Below are 15,416 nucleotides of genomic sequence, written 5' to 3'. Positions count from 1 at the left end.
CTGCTGGACAGGCCTCTGTGCGTTGTTGCACGTGCACGCCGAACCCTGAAGTGCTCTGTTACAATACCATGGTATCTGTCCAATTCTCTGCCATGACTATGGTGGGCTGGCCTCCTTACGTGGTACTAGTATTCTCGTCTATGCCGGCGACTCTTAGGACCGCGAACGACTGATTTTAGGAGTATGACTCGCTCGAATAGTGAAAAGTCAAACAAGAGGCCGGGCCGATTATCGATTGGCCGCGGTGACTTGGTGTCACGCGAAACGCGCGGCTCAAAGCCTATGTAGGTCTACGTATCTCAGGCCATCAGGGAGTTGCCCTGCTCGAAAAGCTCGTCTGACACCTGTCACACAGCTCTTTGGCAAAGTTCATTGCAAGGCCACAGATACGTAAGAAGAGCAGCAAAGTGCTGGCGTGATTCTGCTGTCACTGCCAGCGGTGGCAGCACTCTCGGACGGGCTCCAATCTCATCTTACGGCCGGCTGGATCGCTCGGCTCCAGCGAATATGTCCATGGCCGAAAGTGACAATGCCGGGAACGAACGGAACAAAATCTCTGTTCAGCGGTGGTGGCAATGTCGCGCTCTCCTCATTCAATCCAGGAATGACGCCAATATTGCCTCCTGGGCCAAAGATGGGGGAGCCGCTATGTACTTGTAGTACCTGCGGCGGTCAAATCCACTCGAGACGTGTTTATCACTGAATACCAGCACTGTACAAGTAGGGCCCCGCCCTCCCGCCAGAATTGCTGCGGAAACTGGCTCCATGGTATATGGCCTATCAGAGTGCAAGGAGACTGCACTCATCCTGTTGATAAAGCAGAATGAACCCAATTAAAGCCGCACTTACCCAGGGAATTCGCACACGTCAAGGTCTGGCAGGAAGAAACCCACCCGAACGCCCGGGATCAATTAGCGAGATACCAATATTGATCTTCATCTTGGGAATCTGCCAGAAAGCCCATCAGCAACTTGAATGGAGGCGCAACAATACTGGTGATGAGCGTCTCAAGAACTCTGGCAAACCGAGTGCGGATTTGCCTCAGATAGGACCGGGTCTTTGGCCACGGCAACGGCAGCACTCATTCTTTGCGGCGTGAATTCTGGTGCATCGGTTCCGCTGTCTGTACCACGTGGTATCTGATTCCACACATGCCAGTGGCGCGAGTAAGGGAGGAGTAATATTGTACACCCTTGCCGCCTACCAAGTTAGAAGACCTTTGGGATTTGCCACTGTCATTTAAAGTGTCATGCGGTCGCACAGTCAGCATTCCATGCAGTTGCCACTGTCATTTGAACCGTCACTCGCAGGCTGGAAGGGTCGCTGCGAAGAAGCCAGCACTTCGGATAGCATTGGGTTTGTCTGTAGTCGAGAACTACAGTGTGCATACGCTCGTCCTTGACGCCGGACGTGAGTAGGACTAAGTATAGTTAGTCCCTACCTACAAGAATTGTTGAACCGGGCCGTTCTTGCAAAGTTGATTTTTCATACATTCGGCCGTACTATCTGTTCTCCAGGCCTTGGGGGGAAATCTCTCAGGTTTATATGTAATGATTGCCACCGGTCTCACGGGCCACGGGGATGAAAGAAAGGAGTTCGTTTCGAGGTCGGGTAGCGATCCCCGGGGTCGCAGTGAGAGCGTACCAGGACAATGAATGGCAATAAGAGGGAATCCGTCATCGTTGTTACTCTGTACCATGACCATTTCAATTTGTGACAAATAAGACCACCGTCTACTTGACTTTGGACCAAGGACAAATCTTGAACAGCTCAGGCAGAGCCTCAAGTGGTTGTCGACAAGGGTCGACTGTCATGCTAAAAACCACGAGGTCGACCCAGGACAGTGTGGACCCAAGCAAGCCTCGAAGCCTTTCATCGACAAGGCCCAGGTAGTTTGCATAGATTTGAGCTGGTTCCGTCGTGAACAATGCTCCCAGTGAACCACAAGGCGACTTTTCGAACACCACGTCAGAGTCTGTGGAGGGAATGCTATTTGCAGCCTGCAGACTGTGGATGGTCATCGACGATGAGTCGACGTGGACCACGAAAGATGTTGAATCGAGTCTAGGCCTCCTCTCGGCCAGCCAACGAGGTTTGATCGGTTGGAAATATATCTAGTTCGTGGCATAGATCCATTCTCGCCACGGACACGACCATTTCGGTAGGATTTTGGGCAGTTATGTAAATTCCATATTTCGCCGAAAGGACTCAGCAAATGGGCAAGTGGGATCTCTCTACTCCCATCAAACTGGTCTGCCCACAGCATATCAACCCGAAAATAACATATTCGACCCAATCTTCAAACCACAGCGTGCACTGACCTTGGCTCACTGGATGGAGATCATGCCCAACGTTAAAATCTGTTGGCCACCCCTGCCTCTCCCTCGATTAGCGCGTCTCATTCGCAGCACGAGTACTAGCAGGAGGCTCACCCGTGCCTCGTTCTCCATGCGGCAAATCAAAACCAGCGGACTTGTGAAACACGAGTTAATCACCAACGTGTCGTCAAGAGATCCCTTCATACCGGGAAGTGCCACTGAGGAGGAAGAGGAGCCATTATTGAGATCCACACGGAACAGGCGGCAGACGAGAGGGTCACTGGGGTCACTGGCAAGGCGCAACGTGCGAAGGGCAGGTCTCTCGCCTCGATTGACCAAGAGGGACTTGCATTGTATTGTTGGTATTGAGTAGTTTGTTTCAGATCACTCCGACTCTCTCTGGATTTGCCTGCCACGCTAGAGTTTGCTATTCGGCGGTGCAAACGGAGACCGCAAAGCAATCGGCCCCAAAGTAAGACAAAGCCCTATCTGCCTAGGTACAAGCACTTAGAATCTCCAAGACGCCAATTTTGCAGATCTCGATGGAAACAGTCCTTTGACTCCAGGTGACCGGTGAGGCTGAGTGTCGGGCGCAACATGTGGAGCTGAAAATCCCCACACGTCGCATTGCACGACTGACCAAACGTTCGTGCAGCCCTAGAAGCAGGCAGCCGCATCGGGCTGAATCGAATGTTGTTGTTCGTATTCTTAGAGGTTAGAATCATAGCCTGGCTGCGCTGAGGCGATCTCAGGGTAGAGACTGGGGCCTGAAGCCGACGCGATGGTGCGAGAGAGTTCAGAACTTGGCAGCCAATAGAATGCCCAAGTCACCTTCGAGAAAGAACCATCCAAGGCGTCGCCGGTGCAACGCAAACTTGAGAAATGTGCTCCCCGAGTCCCTGCAAGCTTTGTCGCAGAAAGAGAGCCAGAATCGGAGCCGGAAGCCCTGGTGGACTCTCCTAGTAATTACGGGGTTGGAGCAAGAGGTCTCCGAACAATCGAAGGTGGTGGAAAATGCCTCATGCCAGCAATTTAGAGCACTGGTGGATTTTGGGAAACAAAACTGCTTCAGCATTTACTCGTCTGGTCCTTGGAGTCCGTAGCCTCGACTATCAGTCGCAATCTCCTCGAATCGACTCGTCTGCCACTTCTTCCAAAGGAAGATCTGTCTCTCGCTCTTGATGCCTCTCGCGCCCTGATGGTACACCACCGAGAAACCCCATTTCCTGCCCTTCCTGACCTTTTCCATATACCAACCCCTCTAAAATCCACAAGTGAAATCCAAAGTTGGATTGTCCCCGCCTCATTTTGCCGTAGGCCGTCCGTGTAATGCAAACGCTTCCTCTCGCAGGAAGCCAAAGTCTCCACTCATCATATTTAACACACGTGTCGAATTTATTCTTCTCTGTAAACAGCCCAGCCATCGTCCTCCCCGAACCATGCTCTCGCCAGACCTGCGCCGCTTTCCGTGGGCTGACTGAACGCCACTTGCTGTTGCTCAATTTCCATTCCGTAGATGAATTGACTCATAACACACTCTAGAAGATTGTTTGCAATGCCCTTGTGACGGAAAGCCTTGCTCGTCCAAATACGGCTGACGCCCACTACCGCCGGATATGTCTCTTCGGAAATGCTGATGCTCGATGGACGCGATGTAGAAGTGGGGCTTGCAATCGGGGTCGGAATCTGCGGTCTCTGCGGAAACTGGCTGTGATCCTCCTCGTTGGTCTCGGTCGCCGCAGGCGATGCGGGCCCATTAGGGTTGAAGTGACCATTCAGTGGGATGGTCACGCTGGTCGCGGTCTCGCACGGTAGGACTCGATGAGCCTTGGTGATTCGCTCTGCCAGGCAAATGCCTACACACTTGTCGTCGATAACGTGCAAGAAAGCCTTGAATCTGTCACATTTACGGCCACCCGATTCCTCATCCTTCTCGCCATCCGGGACACGCTGGCTCCACAATTCCTCCTCTTTGATGTCCACGCTCCCGAGCTCCTTGTTAACAATTCCCAGCACTTTCTGGACCACTCGTCGACTGGGGAGTGCCATCTTTCGATCCACCACCACAACGCTCCCTTGGATATGCGAGACTTGATAGCACCAACGCATTGCCGACTTAAGGAATGGTTTTCCGAGTTCAATCCCCGAGCTATCTCGGTTGTGATACATGTTGTGTAACTGGGTATCTTCTGGCAGTGAAGGCGTGTATGACATCTGACATTGCGGACATGTCGTAGGGACAAGCGGCTGACCCAAATCGAGGATCGTCTGGACGAGTTTCTGTTTCGGCGGCGCGATCTTCGGAACCCGTATTGTCGGCCACACTACCGACGTCCTCTCCAGAGCCTGTGGTGGGAGCTGTTCGTTTTCCAAAGGCTGCGAGCTTTGGGCGCGTGAACTGGAGTTGTAGATCTCTGATAGAGGCTCGGAGTCGTGACGCGTACTTCCAGGCCTACCAGGTCCGCTCGACTGCTCATCGCGTTTCCGCTTCGCGTTCTTGAGATCCTTCTTCTCTTTCTTGGGCTTGCCGAGGAACGAGAACACAGGCTTTCGCGCCTTGACATTGAGTGGTGTGAGGTGCAAACTGGGCGGTGGCGAGGACGGTGGGGTGATGGTACTGGAGCCCAGGTCGTCTTCATGAGACTCTGCGGAAAAAATGGTGCTGTTCTTCCGAGAAGGAGAGGACGACAGAGCTGCGACACTTGTTTCTCGAATGGCGCGTTCAAGACTGTCTTCGAGATCGAGAGGGTGGGTTATGTTCTCGTTAGAAGCTGCGGCAGAGGGCGCGTTCCAGGTATCGTGGAGACAAAGGCGCTTCGGTGGACGATAGTCTTCGCCATCCCAGGCACGCCGCACGTTGCGGCTGTAGGTACGCATGAAGAGACCCCTGGTACGAGGAATCCAAGTTAGTCCATTATCAGTGCAGGGGTCCCGGCAACATTATCGAGAACATACCCTTTGTAGCTGTTTGTGACCGTGTAAGGATAAACGACAGGCGACATTGTCGCGTCAAAAGAAGGCGTGTCAGTTTAACTCGGACAGGTCAACGGATGCACCAAGGTGTAGCTGAACGAACACTGAAATATAATAAGTTTAAAATGGTTGCGAGGAGTTGCAGATGTTTTGGAGTGAGAAACGGGGGACGCGTCTCTTCGGGATAGCTTTGGATTAGCGGGCGACGGGGGAACGGTCTCGGGTTGACGATGCGAGCCGGGGGGTCTTTGGGATAGTGGACAATAATAATGGATGCGGTGGTGGTTTCGGAAGATTGAGGACTAGGCCTTAAACCTTTGGGCTTTTGAGCTTGTCTGGTGCTGTTCGGCAACAATTGCGAGGGGCTCGAGGTAGCTTTGACAAGTATGGCGCTGATGTAGCTTTGGCTGAGGCCTTGTAGTTGGTTCGGTGGGTGGGTGAGAGTCTGAGAGAGTCCAGTTAAGACCCAAGGGGCGGGTGGGGGGGAGGGGGGGACCTTGTGGGCTTGGCCGCTTGGGGGGCAAATAACTTTGGAATCTCGCCGATTCCTTCCTTTGCTGCAATGCCTGACTCTGGCTTGCTCTGACTTGCTCTGGCTCTGGCTCTTGCACGGCCCAGCCAAGCGAGCGAACTTGTGCACCCTGGCCGCCCTTGACTTTCACACCTTCGGCAGAGCGGGTTCGCGGTGCTGACTGATCTGCTGGTTTCTCACGGCAGCGATCCTCAAACAGTCAGAGTGTCGCTTCCTTCCCACTTCTTTTTTAGGCTGAACAGGGGGGTCGAATAGGAGGTGTGCCCAAACAGAGACAAGCCGTTGGAATTTCTGGGGTTCGAAGGCTGCTGACAGGTACGAAGCGAGTACTCGGTACGTACCCTCTAAGGGCTCGAAGCTGAACAGTGAGGATGACAATCGACGGGTCGAGAATAAAGGGTGCTGTCAATGGGAGACCATGAAGGCGGCAAAGTATTAAGTAGGCAGGGGCGTTACTTCCAGGATGATCAGGTGCCGAGCTCGTGATAAGTCGCTCAACTGGTGATTCGAATACAAGGACAATGCAAGTACAGCGAACACCACCGAACAACCTTTTGGGGAGTCCGTACGAGAGTGTGTGCGGAAGTTATGTGGCTGTATGGCTGTATGGCTGCGGAAATGGAAAGGTAATGACTGATAAAGGTTCAGGGCCGCTTTCGTTGGGGGGAGGGAGTCAGGGTGACGAGGTTGAGACAGGGGACAGAGACAAAGGCAAGGACAAGAATTAAGAACAAGAAATAAACTGTACTTGTTATGATTTGACCCCACGGCTGATCTGATGGTGGATGATGATGATGATGGTGGTGGTGATGATGTGAATGAGTCTTTGTTGTTGTGCTCGAGAATCTAAAATCAATCATTCACTCGACCCGGACCGCCATCACTTTGTTGGTAAACATCAGAGAGTTCATTGTTCTCGCCCTCACCCTCACTCTCACCCTCACCCTCACTCTCACCCTCACCCTCACTCTCACCCTCACCCTCGTTCGCGTTAGCCCCTGCTCTCCTGTTGCTTGCTTTTGCCTTCGTCTCCTGCATAACCTGCGGCTAGACCTGAGCGAAGCCGCTCTTTCTGCCCTACGAGATCTCAGGATTGGAGACGATTTCGCCCTGCAAGCTGGTCTCCTCCGTCGCCATGGTTGTCATGCCCACAATCCGCCATCCGCCATCCTCCTGCAGCCTGTACCTCGTGTCGACCACCCTCGCTGTTTTCGTTGGTCAAATCAACACTCAAGGCATTCAAATAGAATGGCCCAGTCCAGCCGCCTAAAAGTGCCTCACAGCCAATACCCAAGCACCGCCCCAACTCCCTCGAGAGGGATCCATCGCAGCAGCCACGAATCACGGGAGGCCGTAGTCGACAGGTCAACAGGGATCTTGGCCCAAGCAAAGAGAGACATCGCCACCGTCGAGGTCCTTACCGGGGTAGCGGCCTCGTTTTTGGTGACCCTCTGGTGCCCTCTGCTCTACAAGTTGCTGAGGGCTGTCAATCGAAATCGTAATCGCCCAACCAAATTCCTAACCGCGCGAAGCCGACTATTCCTGCCCATCCCTGTCCTCCGCCCAATGGCGGTCAATTCTACGGATACCCAGTGCTGTGAAATGCTCGTGTCTTGCATATGCCTGAGAACGGTGAGGAAAGTGAGCCTTGGTTGGTGGATATCCTCTACACTTGAATCACGGCGAAAGAGAACCAAACACACAGTGGTACCCATCGAGGAGACACTCAGATTACCACACGCCCGCCCCATGACTCCCTTGTGATTCGTCGGACATACTGGGGAAGGATCCTCTCTTCTGTGTTGGCTCAATGTCTTGTTGCCAGATATCAGGCAGATCTCTAACTGGTAAGCCAGGCCGACAGACAAGCACAGAAGTAGCTCGGGCGCCTGTGATCCAACAAATCATCCTCTTGTGTGCCGTCACTGTGACCGGTGCACTGTGTTCCTCAGTTGGCGGGAGCAGCCAATCGTGTCTAACCATTCATCATACCCTCGATGGGTTTTGTGACACGTCAGTAGCCCAATACAGCCGACTTGCAAAACTGGGTCACCGCTGAGCACTTCAAACAGCGCTGTGGTTGCCTTCCCACGACAATAAGATGGGATTGATGATTGCCTAAGTCACCCCTCCCGATATCGAACGGCTTCATGGACAGGAATAGTGGCGGCATCTGACAGGGATGCCGGCATTTACAGTGACGGAGGAACCGGCTCGACCCGGCTCGACGATATCGTTCACACGCAGACGCAAGGAGAAGGAGGCTGTTTGTACACCAAGTCTCTAAAATCACCTGAAGAATAAATTCCAGGGTAATGGTCACTGCGGTCTCTGGGCAACAAAAGTGATGCAGGTTTTACAAAAGGCATCACGGAGCGAGCTGCCTAACCTTCGACCTCGATCGCGTGCCAGTGGGCCATGTCCAGAAAAGACGGCCGGGCACCCGGGCCCAGTCATCAGTACGTAAACATGTACCGTGGGTTTTCGTCACCCGTTTCCGCAATCTCTTCCTCTGTCTTCCCAGCCATCTTTGAATCTTCCTGCCCGTCTCGGCGACTCTTGTTCCGGCCAAAGAAATAGACTCCCATCGAGGTGTATATTAAACCGGCCATGGCAACCATCGACAGTGACACTGCATGCCCGCGGACATATCGAGGAGCCTCATTGGTTTTATAGAGCTTCACAGCTTCGTCAGTATCAAGTTCTCAAGAGAAAATTCACTGTTCGAAACTCACAAAAGGAGCCATTATACCGGCCGCATTTCCGATCTACGGATCAATGGTTAGTCTATGTGAGAATGACTAGGGCTCAAGACAATGGATCTTCCAAAGCGCAGCACATCCTTTCGAGGCGGGGTTGGACTTACAGTAAGTTGAATACCGCTTGCAGTTGTCCGTTTGCCATACCGAGGTTGATCTATCATCGCGAATCAGTTGCTGTACGGTAGAAGCGGGAGGGAAATAAAGCCTTACTTGACGGCAACCACGCAAGAGGGATCCCAACTGAGACGTAGAGCCCTATTGCTACCATGAAGCAGCCGAAATAATGGACCCCGGGGCTCACATCTGCAATCAGAATGGCATATCCGATGATGCTGACCACACAGAAAGGAACCACGGCGAGGCCTCGATGTTGGAATTTATCGGATGCCCAAGCGACAACCAAGTAGGTGATTGCCCCCAACGCATAACATGGCACAGTGAGTGCCTGCGTCTCGGCGGTGGACCATTTCCCCAGCCCCTTGATGATGGTGGGCAGGAAGGTCGAATACCCATAGAGCATGGTGTCGACGCCAAATTGGCCAAAGGCAAACATCCACACCTTCCAGTCCTTGAGGGCCTTCATCACGTCTTCCTTATGGAGCAAGTCTCCTGACGTCGTATGCCCGATATGGCGTCGCTTTCGCACAACTATCAATTCTCTCTCTTTTTCAGACAGGTAATATGCCGTCTCTGGGGCGTCGGCAAGCCAGAAATAGACAATAATTCCCAACACGACGCTGGGAAGGCCCTCTATAATCATGATCCATCTCCACCCAGACTGGCCTGCCACGCCGTCCATGAAGCCGATTCCGTAGGCCAGTAGGCCACCTACACTTCCAGCCAAGGCGGCCGAGACAAACAGATAGCCGACTCTGAGCGCGATCTCCTTTTTGGTGTAGAACAAGGTGAGATATATTGTCATACCTTGTACAAGTCAATTCTCCCCTACTCATATATCCGACATGTTTCAGCTATTCGTTACCTGGGAAAAGTCCTGCCTCCAGAGCGCCCATGAGCAAGCGGCAAGCGATAAGCCCTCCGTAATTCTGGACGACGCCTGTCAAAGTAGCAACAACGCCCCATCTGCATGGGAAAGTGTCAGTATCAGTGTCCCTTCTCCACGGCGATTGAATGGTGAGAGATTCTCTCGGCTTTAAGCCACGTTTTCTGCTTCTTCGGAAATACATTTGGTTTCTTATCCCAAGGCCCACAACATCCTGCAAATATCAAATGTGGGATGGTAGGGACTTACGCAAAGGCAATGAACGCAATCCACCGACTTGGCCTAAGCCTCTTGATAACGAGATTGCTCGGAGTCTCGCAGAGGATATATGTCACGAACAACAGGCTCACAGCTGTTTGATACTGTGACCCGTGAAGTCCTAAGTCTTCTTCCATGTGATACAGCCGCGCATTGCCGATGTTGACTCTGTCCAGAAAGGAGACGAGGTAGAGTAGCATGGTTGGCGGAACGATATAGCAGTCGAGTTTGCGGATCAAGTGTCGTTCAGCGGCATGATCGATGGTCGGCAGGGAGTCGAGGTCTTCTTCAGTGACGATGTTGGTACCATGGTCGCGCTCCGTCGCGGCATGCTTCTCGGGGTCGAGAATTGCGACGGAATCTGCGTGGCGTGTAGGGCTGGAGTCACTGCTCGCACCCATCATTGTGAAGGAGTCAATCAACTAGAGCCTGGAGTTGAGGAAGTGGTCGAGAAAAAGGGTTTCGAGACTGTCCAATTGTCCAATATCCGGCTGCTCGAAATTGTCCTACAAGCGTGCTCAGCGACGGTAAACAATATTGCTTTTGGCCTCGATGTAAAGTTGCCTGTCACGAAGCGTCACAATTATCTCCTACAGCCGTGATTCCCAAAGTCAAAACCAGCGTGAGGTCCCGGCCAGGATGTATGTCCAAACCAGAGTGCCAAATATCCATAGTGTGTGCAGTGAGGATTGGGGGGGATTCCCAGGTCCTTATCTCTCTCTCGTGGTATCTGCACCTGCCAATCCTAGTGCGAATTTCCAGCAGTGACGCCTGGCTGATGCTACTACCACCACTGCCGGTCGGCATATCGATCAGCGAGCGGTTGCGTGCAACGAAAACGTGGAGGATTATCAGGGACCCTTGCAAGCCTTGCTTGGCCCTGATCCCAAGTAACGCCAGCCCAGGGGCTTGGCACTAGATTGGGGCTCGTGGTTGGCTCAACTATAAGGGTTGTGGAGACATGATGTGGTGGAGGATCTGCAGGGTGGCGTCCAAATAGTTCTTAGCGCGACGTCATACGGAGTATCACGGAGAATTCCCGACATCAGAACCAGTTCGACCTTGACCTTGCACGAGAAATATATCCTGCGAGCCTGGCGAGACGCCGGAATGGGCACGGCAAAGACCATATAGAAAAGGGGCGGTGCTTGGCTACTAATAAGTCATCGCTGCCACGGGACCGCCACTCCCAGAGCTGAGCCACACGATGCGCCTGTTGAACAACTACAATCAATGTGAAGGTCTTGTAACATGGGGGCGGATGCCTGGCCTTCATCATATCCACTCACCTCGACAAACATCTATCGCGCTAGGTTTGTTGCCCAAGGCGAGGCGCCAAGTGCTTCGTTCGCACACCACGGATGGAAAATTCTACTTATTTGTCGACACCTGTGGGAATAAGGGAGAAAGAAGAAAGCCTTTGTTACATGGACTCGAACTGCAGCCTTCTGGCGAAAGAGCAAAAATACAACTTGTAAGAAAACCCTGCGACGGGGATTTTTGTTTTGAGTCCACATTCGGTTGGATCCAAGCGATTGCTGCTCCCACCGATAGCTTGTTCTCCATACTTTAAAGCTCCTACACATTTCTCTTTGAGGAGGAGAGGAGAACCACTGTGATCATGTCTGAAGTCATCATATCTACCGACTTAGGGAGTTACCAAGTAGAGCTCCTACTTTTCAATGATACCTGGCTGTTCACTTATGGCTGCGAGTTAAGGAGATGAATGAAGATTAGAGGCTTTATTGCTTGCACCATTTCACCGGTGGAATGATGACAGGAATCCATGGAAAAAAGATCTATGTTCATGACCTCTGAGGCGTGGACTGCTAAGTATTGCTTGGCAGGCGAAAGATGCTGTGCACGGGGAACGCCCGAGTCAAGAATGTGGCTATCTGCAGTGAATGCACGTGGGCTATTACGTTACGAGTGTCAGACTGAACCGAACTAGCTTCATTCTGAAGCTGTTGTTCATCTACAATCCGCGGGATCATCAAAAAGAATCATGCTACGAAGCAATTCTATCCCGGTCTCCGAGCTCGTCGCTGATACGAACAGATGCAAGGCAGACTCGATTCTCTGAAGGCGCAGGCGCCCCTGGGTCCTGCTTTGAAATACGCAACCCAAGCCCGTTTCCAAACCTCAATACAGAATCCGATTACCTGGAACGCGAAGTCAGACCTAGTTAAAGTGCATATAGAACTAGGGTTCGGAGTCAGTTCATCTATTTGGTTCAGAACTATATCTGTAGGCCGAAGGCCGTGTTTCAGCAGATATGCTCGAGAGTCATGTGATTACTATTGGATTCTTGCCTGGCGTGGGTAGCAAATGGCTTGTCTAGGAGTAGAGGGGTGTTCTGAGGAGGAATGTTGATCTTAAGAATACAGAGAAGAAAAGGTTCAGTGGAGACATCGGAGGTCTATCTGGCCGGGGGGCTTGTCCAGCTCTGCCCTGCCACCCACAACGGAGAGCAAACTGGTGGCCTTATGCCATTGATAACTTGTTGCCGGTTTTCCTCGGAGGGTGTTACTTCACTTTTGGGGCCTTAGCATGGTCGATGTCGACACCAAGGACATACACTGCCTGGGGGGCGATGCCTTGGCGAAGAACTCGGAATATCTGAAAATGGGGCATACGGCTCTTGGGAGAAGGACTGTTTCCTACGTACATCGTTGACGACCTCTGGCTAGCGTTTTGACAATTTTGGGCAAAGCTGAGGCATCCTGCTAATTTGGTTTGTACATATGTAGAATCGGATACGGGGAACACGATGGAGTTAATAGAAAGGGAAAAATATGGGGTACAGAGTTCATTTTGTACGATCCTACCAGACCTACATAGTACTTACATGAGTAAGCAAGGCTGTGGCTATATGTGAATGAGGCTGAGCACAGGGCAACACGGGAGCGGCCCCCAAAACCTTCCGTTATTTCTCCGACAGGCGTCGCGTCATCAGCAAAACATTGCGCAGGGTGGAGTTTATTTTGGCCTACGAAACATCAGGCTCCAAGGCTTCAAGATTCACATTTACCCATTTGTCCATTGCTATCGCCACAGCTATGCGCAGTCTATCGTGCAGGCATCACCCATAATGCTGATTCTATCCTTTCCGTGAATTGAAGTGCCCTTTTCCATTCACGGGAAGTCTGAGAACTAACAACTTCCTCTGCTCTACCTTTCCTTCGACTCTACTCGCAGCCATCGGCGCAGTTTTTTTGTCGCGGCGTCAAGACCATCAATCTCAATCCCCCAGACACACATGAATACACCCGTCGAAGCTCAATCTATATCCTCGCTGAATAATTTGCTTGCGAACCCACCACGCTACCCGAGGAATCCGACTCATGAGGTCCATGATGCGCTTGTGCTCTACATTGTTCGGGTTCCAGGCAGCAAAGGTGAGAGGAGGACTGGAATCATAGAAGAGAAGGACAAACATTGAGTTCATGTAGATGTATTCCTCACGCCACTGAAGCCACCGACCAAGGCCTCGATAAGTATCGAGGCTGTTCAGTCGAGTCTATATTTCCTTCACGTTGAAAGACCTGAAGATGAGGCGCTGAGGAAATCACTGGAAGCCGCACAGGCCACAGAGAGTCGCAGCCATGACGTCCTGCCAGTACAGAGGAAGCCTCTTCCCCCTACGCCTTATGCGAATTATCCTGCTTCTCAGAGACCTCCGACTCCCCCTAAGAGCTACCCTCATTACCAACCGCCCTTACCAGAGTCAAAAACTGCCACCCAAGCAGAGCGTTATGCTGCGCGTGGAACTCATCTCAGGCTAACTACTAGGGACAATCTGAATGCTCTGGCTTCCAGCAAACCTGTTGGCGCCCGATCAATGCCTTCAACGACGCATGGCTGCGACGACGGTCTATCCCCAAGCCCAATCGAAGATGCGCAAACGCAGTTCAGATTGGCCAGGAAGCCAGTTCAGCCGGTGTTTCTGGCTGATCCTCATGAACTTAAGCGCTCAGATACTGATCAGGGATCGCCGATGGGTTCTGGACCTGACCGTTCTTTTCAGCTTTCTGCTGCCCCGTCTACAGACCCCATGGCTGCTAATGCACGGTCTGGCGTGTTGCGCATTACCCTGATCCGGAGAGACCCCTCCTCTGGTAGTCAGTGGAACGTGGGTAGCATCGTTCAGCAAACCGCAGAAGCACCTTTGCGGAAGGTTGATATTGAGCTCACTTCTCCAGGTTATAACAAGTTCGTGCAATTGGAAGCTGGTGGAGGCGCCGGGTTCCGCAGAAAGGTTGCCTATATGCAGACATCTAGCGATGATGGATCATTTTTGGCGAGGAGGAGGGGCGATTCTACGGAGTCCTTTTCAAACGCGTCTCATTCATTCAGCCGCAAACCCAAGCAGTCCTACGCTTTCATTTCGCCATGGCAAGGGACGTGTGCTTTCGGCAATGGCCTGGATGGGAAAAGCCTACGATGTCGGCATTTCCTTCCGGGTGCGAATCCATCCATGCCAGGCGTAAGTGCAGATATTGCAGAACTACGGTTCAATCTGCCATGGGCATCGCTTCGTTTGAAGGATCCGAACAAGAAGCAGGCGAATCACATTCCCGAGTTTTCTCACGACACATCTGCCACCCGCCCGGGAACTTCTTCCAATAGGGAGCAATGGAGGCGAAGCTTCCAAATCTTGACGCATAGAACTCGAAAACAGCTCTCGATCAGCGACAGCAATGGCAATGAATCTTCATTGAAAAATTCCACGGAGGACCCGACACAGCTCGACAAGTCGAGCGAGCAGATTCGAATGAGCCTTGACCTTGGACGAGAGAAGGCTGGTGGAGGGTTCAAAGGCCATAGCGCTAAGCTGGGCAAGCTTATCATCAATGACGAAGGTTTGAAGATGTGTGATTTGGTAGTCGCTGCGTGCATGGGCGTCTGGTGGCAGCATTATGCCGGAGATGTCTCGTCTCACTGAGTGTTTCGTGGGTCAGCTCCGATTGGATAGATTGAGGCGGAAGTCGTCATCTTGGCTAGCAATGAGTGAACTTGATGACCTCTTCTTCTGATTGTAGACAGGGTCTTTGAATCCTTCTTACTTTGGGATGGATGAGGCCTCCCTTATGCATGTTACAGCCTCGCCATCCATCAGTAATAATCCACGGTGCTAGCAATTTCAGTTTTTGGGTGCGGGGAGGCTTGAAAAGGAGTCCCGCCTTGGCGGTTTCCCGATGTTGACGTTCTCCACCGGTGGCTGTCCAACTGCGCATGGCCGACGGGTTGCTTAGAAGGTGATCACTCACTGTATTTCAGAATCAGCGCCAGTCCCTCGAACGTTTTACCTACAGCGCCGGTGCGTGTGCACATGAGAAGCATTAACAGTGGTGCAGTTTTGGCGACAGCTCCCCGCCTCGCCATCGACTTTTCCTGCCAGCTCTTCCATCCAATACGAGACCGCGATATTGGCACGACTGCTCGAACTCCCGTCCCCCAGTCCTCGTGATTGAAATCGTCCGATGAAAGAGATGCGTACACAAAAAGGATGACAAACTGTATCTGAGAGCAACTTCAGCGGCGGAAGAGGAGGAACTGTGGTGTTTCAG

General features: G+C 52.2%; 3 protein-coding genes across 3 annotated transcripts; 1 reads left to right on the top strand and 2 right to left on the bottom strand.

Moving 5' to 3' along the window:
- Nucleotides 1-3,713: 3,713 nt before the first annotated feature.
- Nucleotides 3,714-5,320, bottom strand: A1O5_02985 (uncharacterized protein; the record flags this gene model as incomplete). Its single annotated transcript, XM_007743598.1, has 2 exons — nucleotides 3,714-5,205; nucleotides 5,274-5,320. 2 exons carry the CDS (start codon nucleotides 5,318-5,320, stop codon nucleotides 3,714-3,716), a joined length of 1,539 nt encoding a protein of 512 aa, XP_007741788.1.
- A 2,959-nt stretch (nucleotides 5,321-8,279) lies between these two features.
- A1O5_02984 (uncharacterized protein) lies at nucleotides 8,280-10,247 on the bottom strand (the record flags this gene model as incomplete). The annotated part of the gene is made up of 6 exons (XM_007743597.1): nucleotides 8,280-8,501; nucleotides 8,559-8,591; nucleotides 8,690-8,739; nucleotides 8,796-9,509; nucleotides 9,568-9,668; nucleotides 9,838-10,247. The coding sequence occupies 6 exons, from the start codon at nucleotides 10,245-10,247 to the stop codon at nucleotides 8,280-8,282; spliced, it is 1,530 nt and encodes a 509-aa protein (XP_007741787.1).
- Nucleotides 10,248-13,105: 2,858 nt separating this feature from the next.
- Nucleotides 13,106-14,791, top strand: A1O5_02983 (uncharacterized protein; the record flags this gene model as incomplete). The annotated part of the gene is made up of 2 exons (XM_007743596.1): nucleotides 13,106-13,244; nucleotides 13,299-14,791. The coding sequence occupies 2 exons, from the start codon at nucleotides 13,106-13,108 to the stop codon at nucleotides 14,789-14,791; spliced, it is 1,632 nt and encodes a 543-aa protein (XP_007741786.1).
- Between the last annotated feature and the right edge of the window lie 625 nt (nucleotides 14,792-15,416).

Source organism: Cladophialophora psammophila, assembly GCF_000585535.1.
Source record: "Cladophialophora psammophila CBS 110553 chromosome Unknown aczJe-supercont1.4, whole genome shotgun sequence".
Classification (NCBI taxonomy): domain Eukaryota; kingdom Fungi; phylum Ascomycota; class Eurotiomycetes; order Chaetothyriales; family Herpotrichiellaceae; genus Cladophialophora; species Cladophialophora psammophila.
Note: the sequence above shows the minus strand (reverse complement) of the source record. Positions and strands in the feature narration are given on the sequence as shown.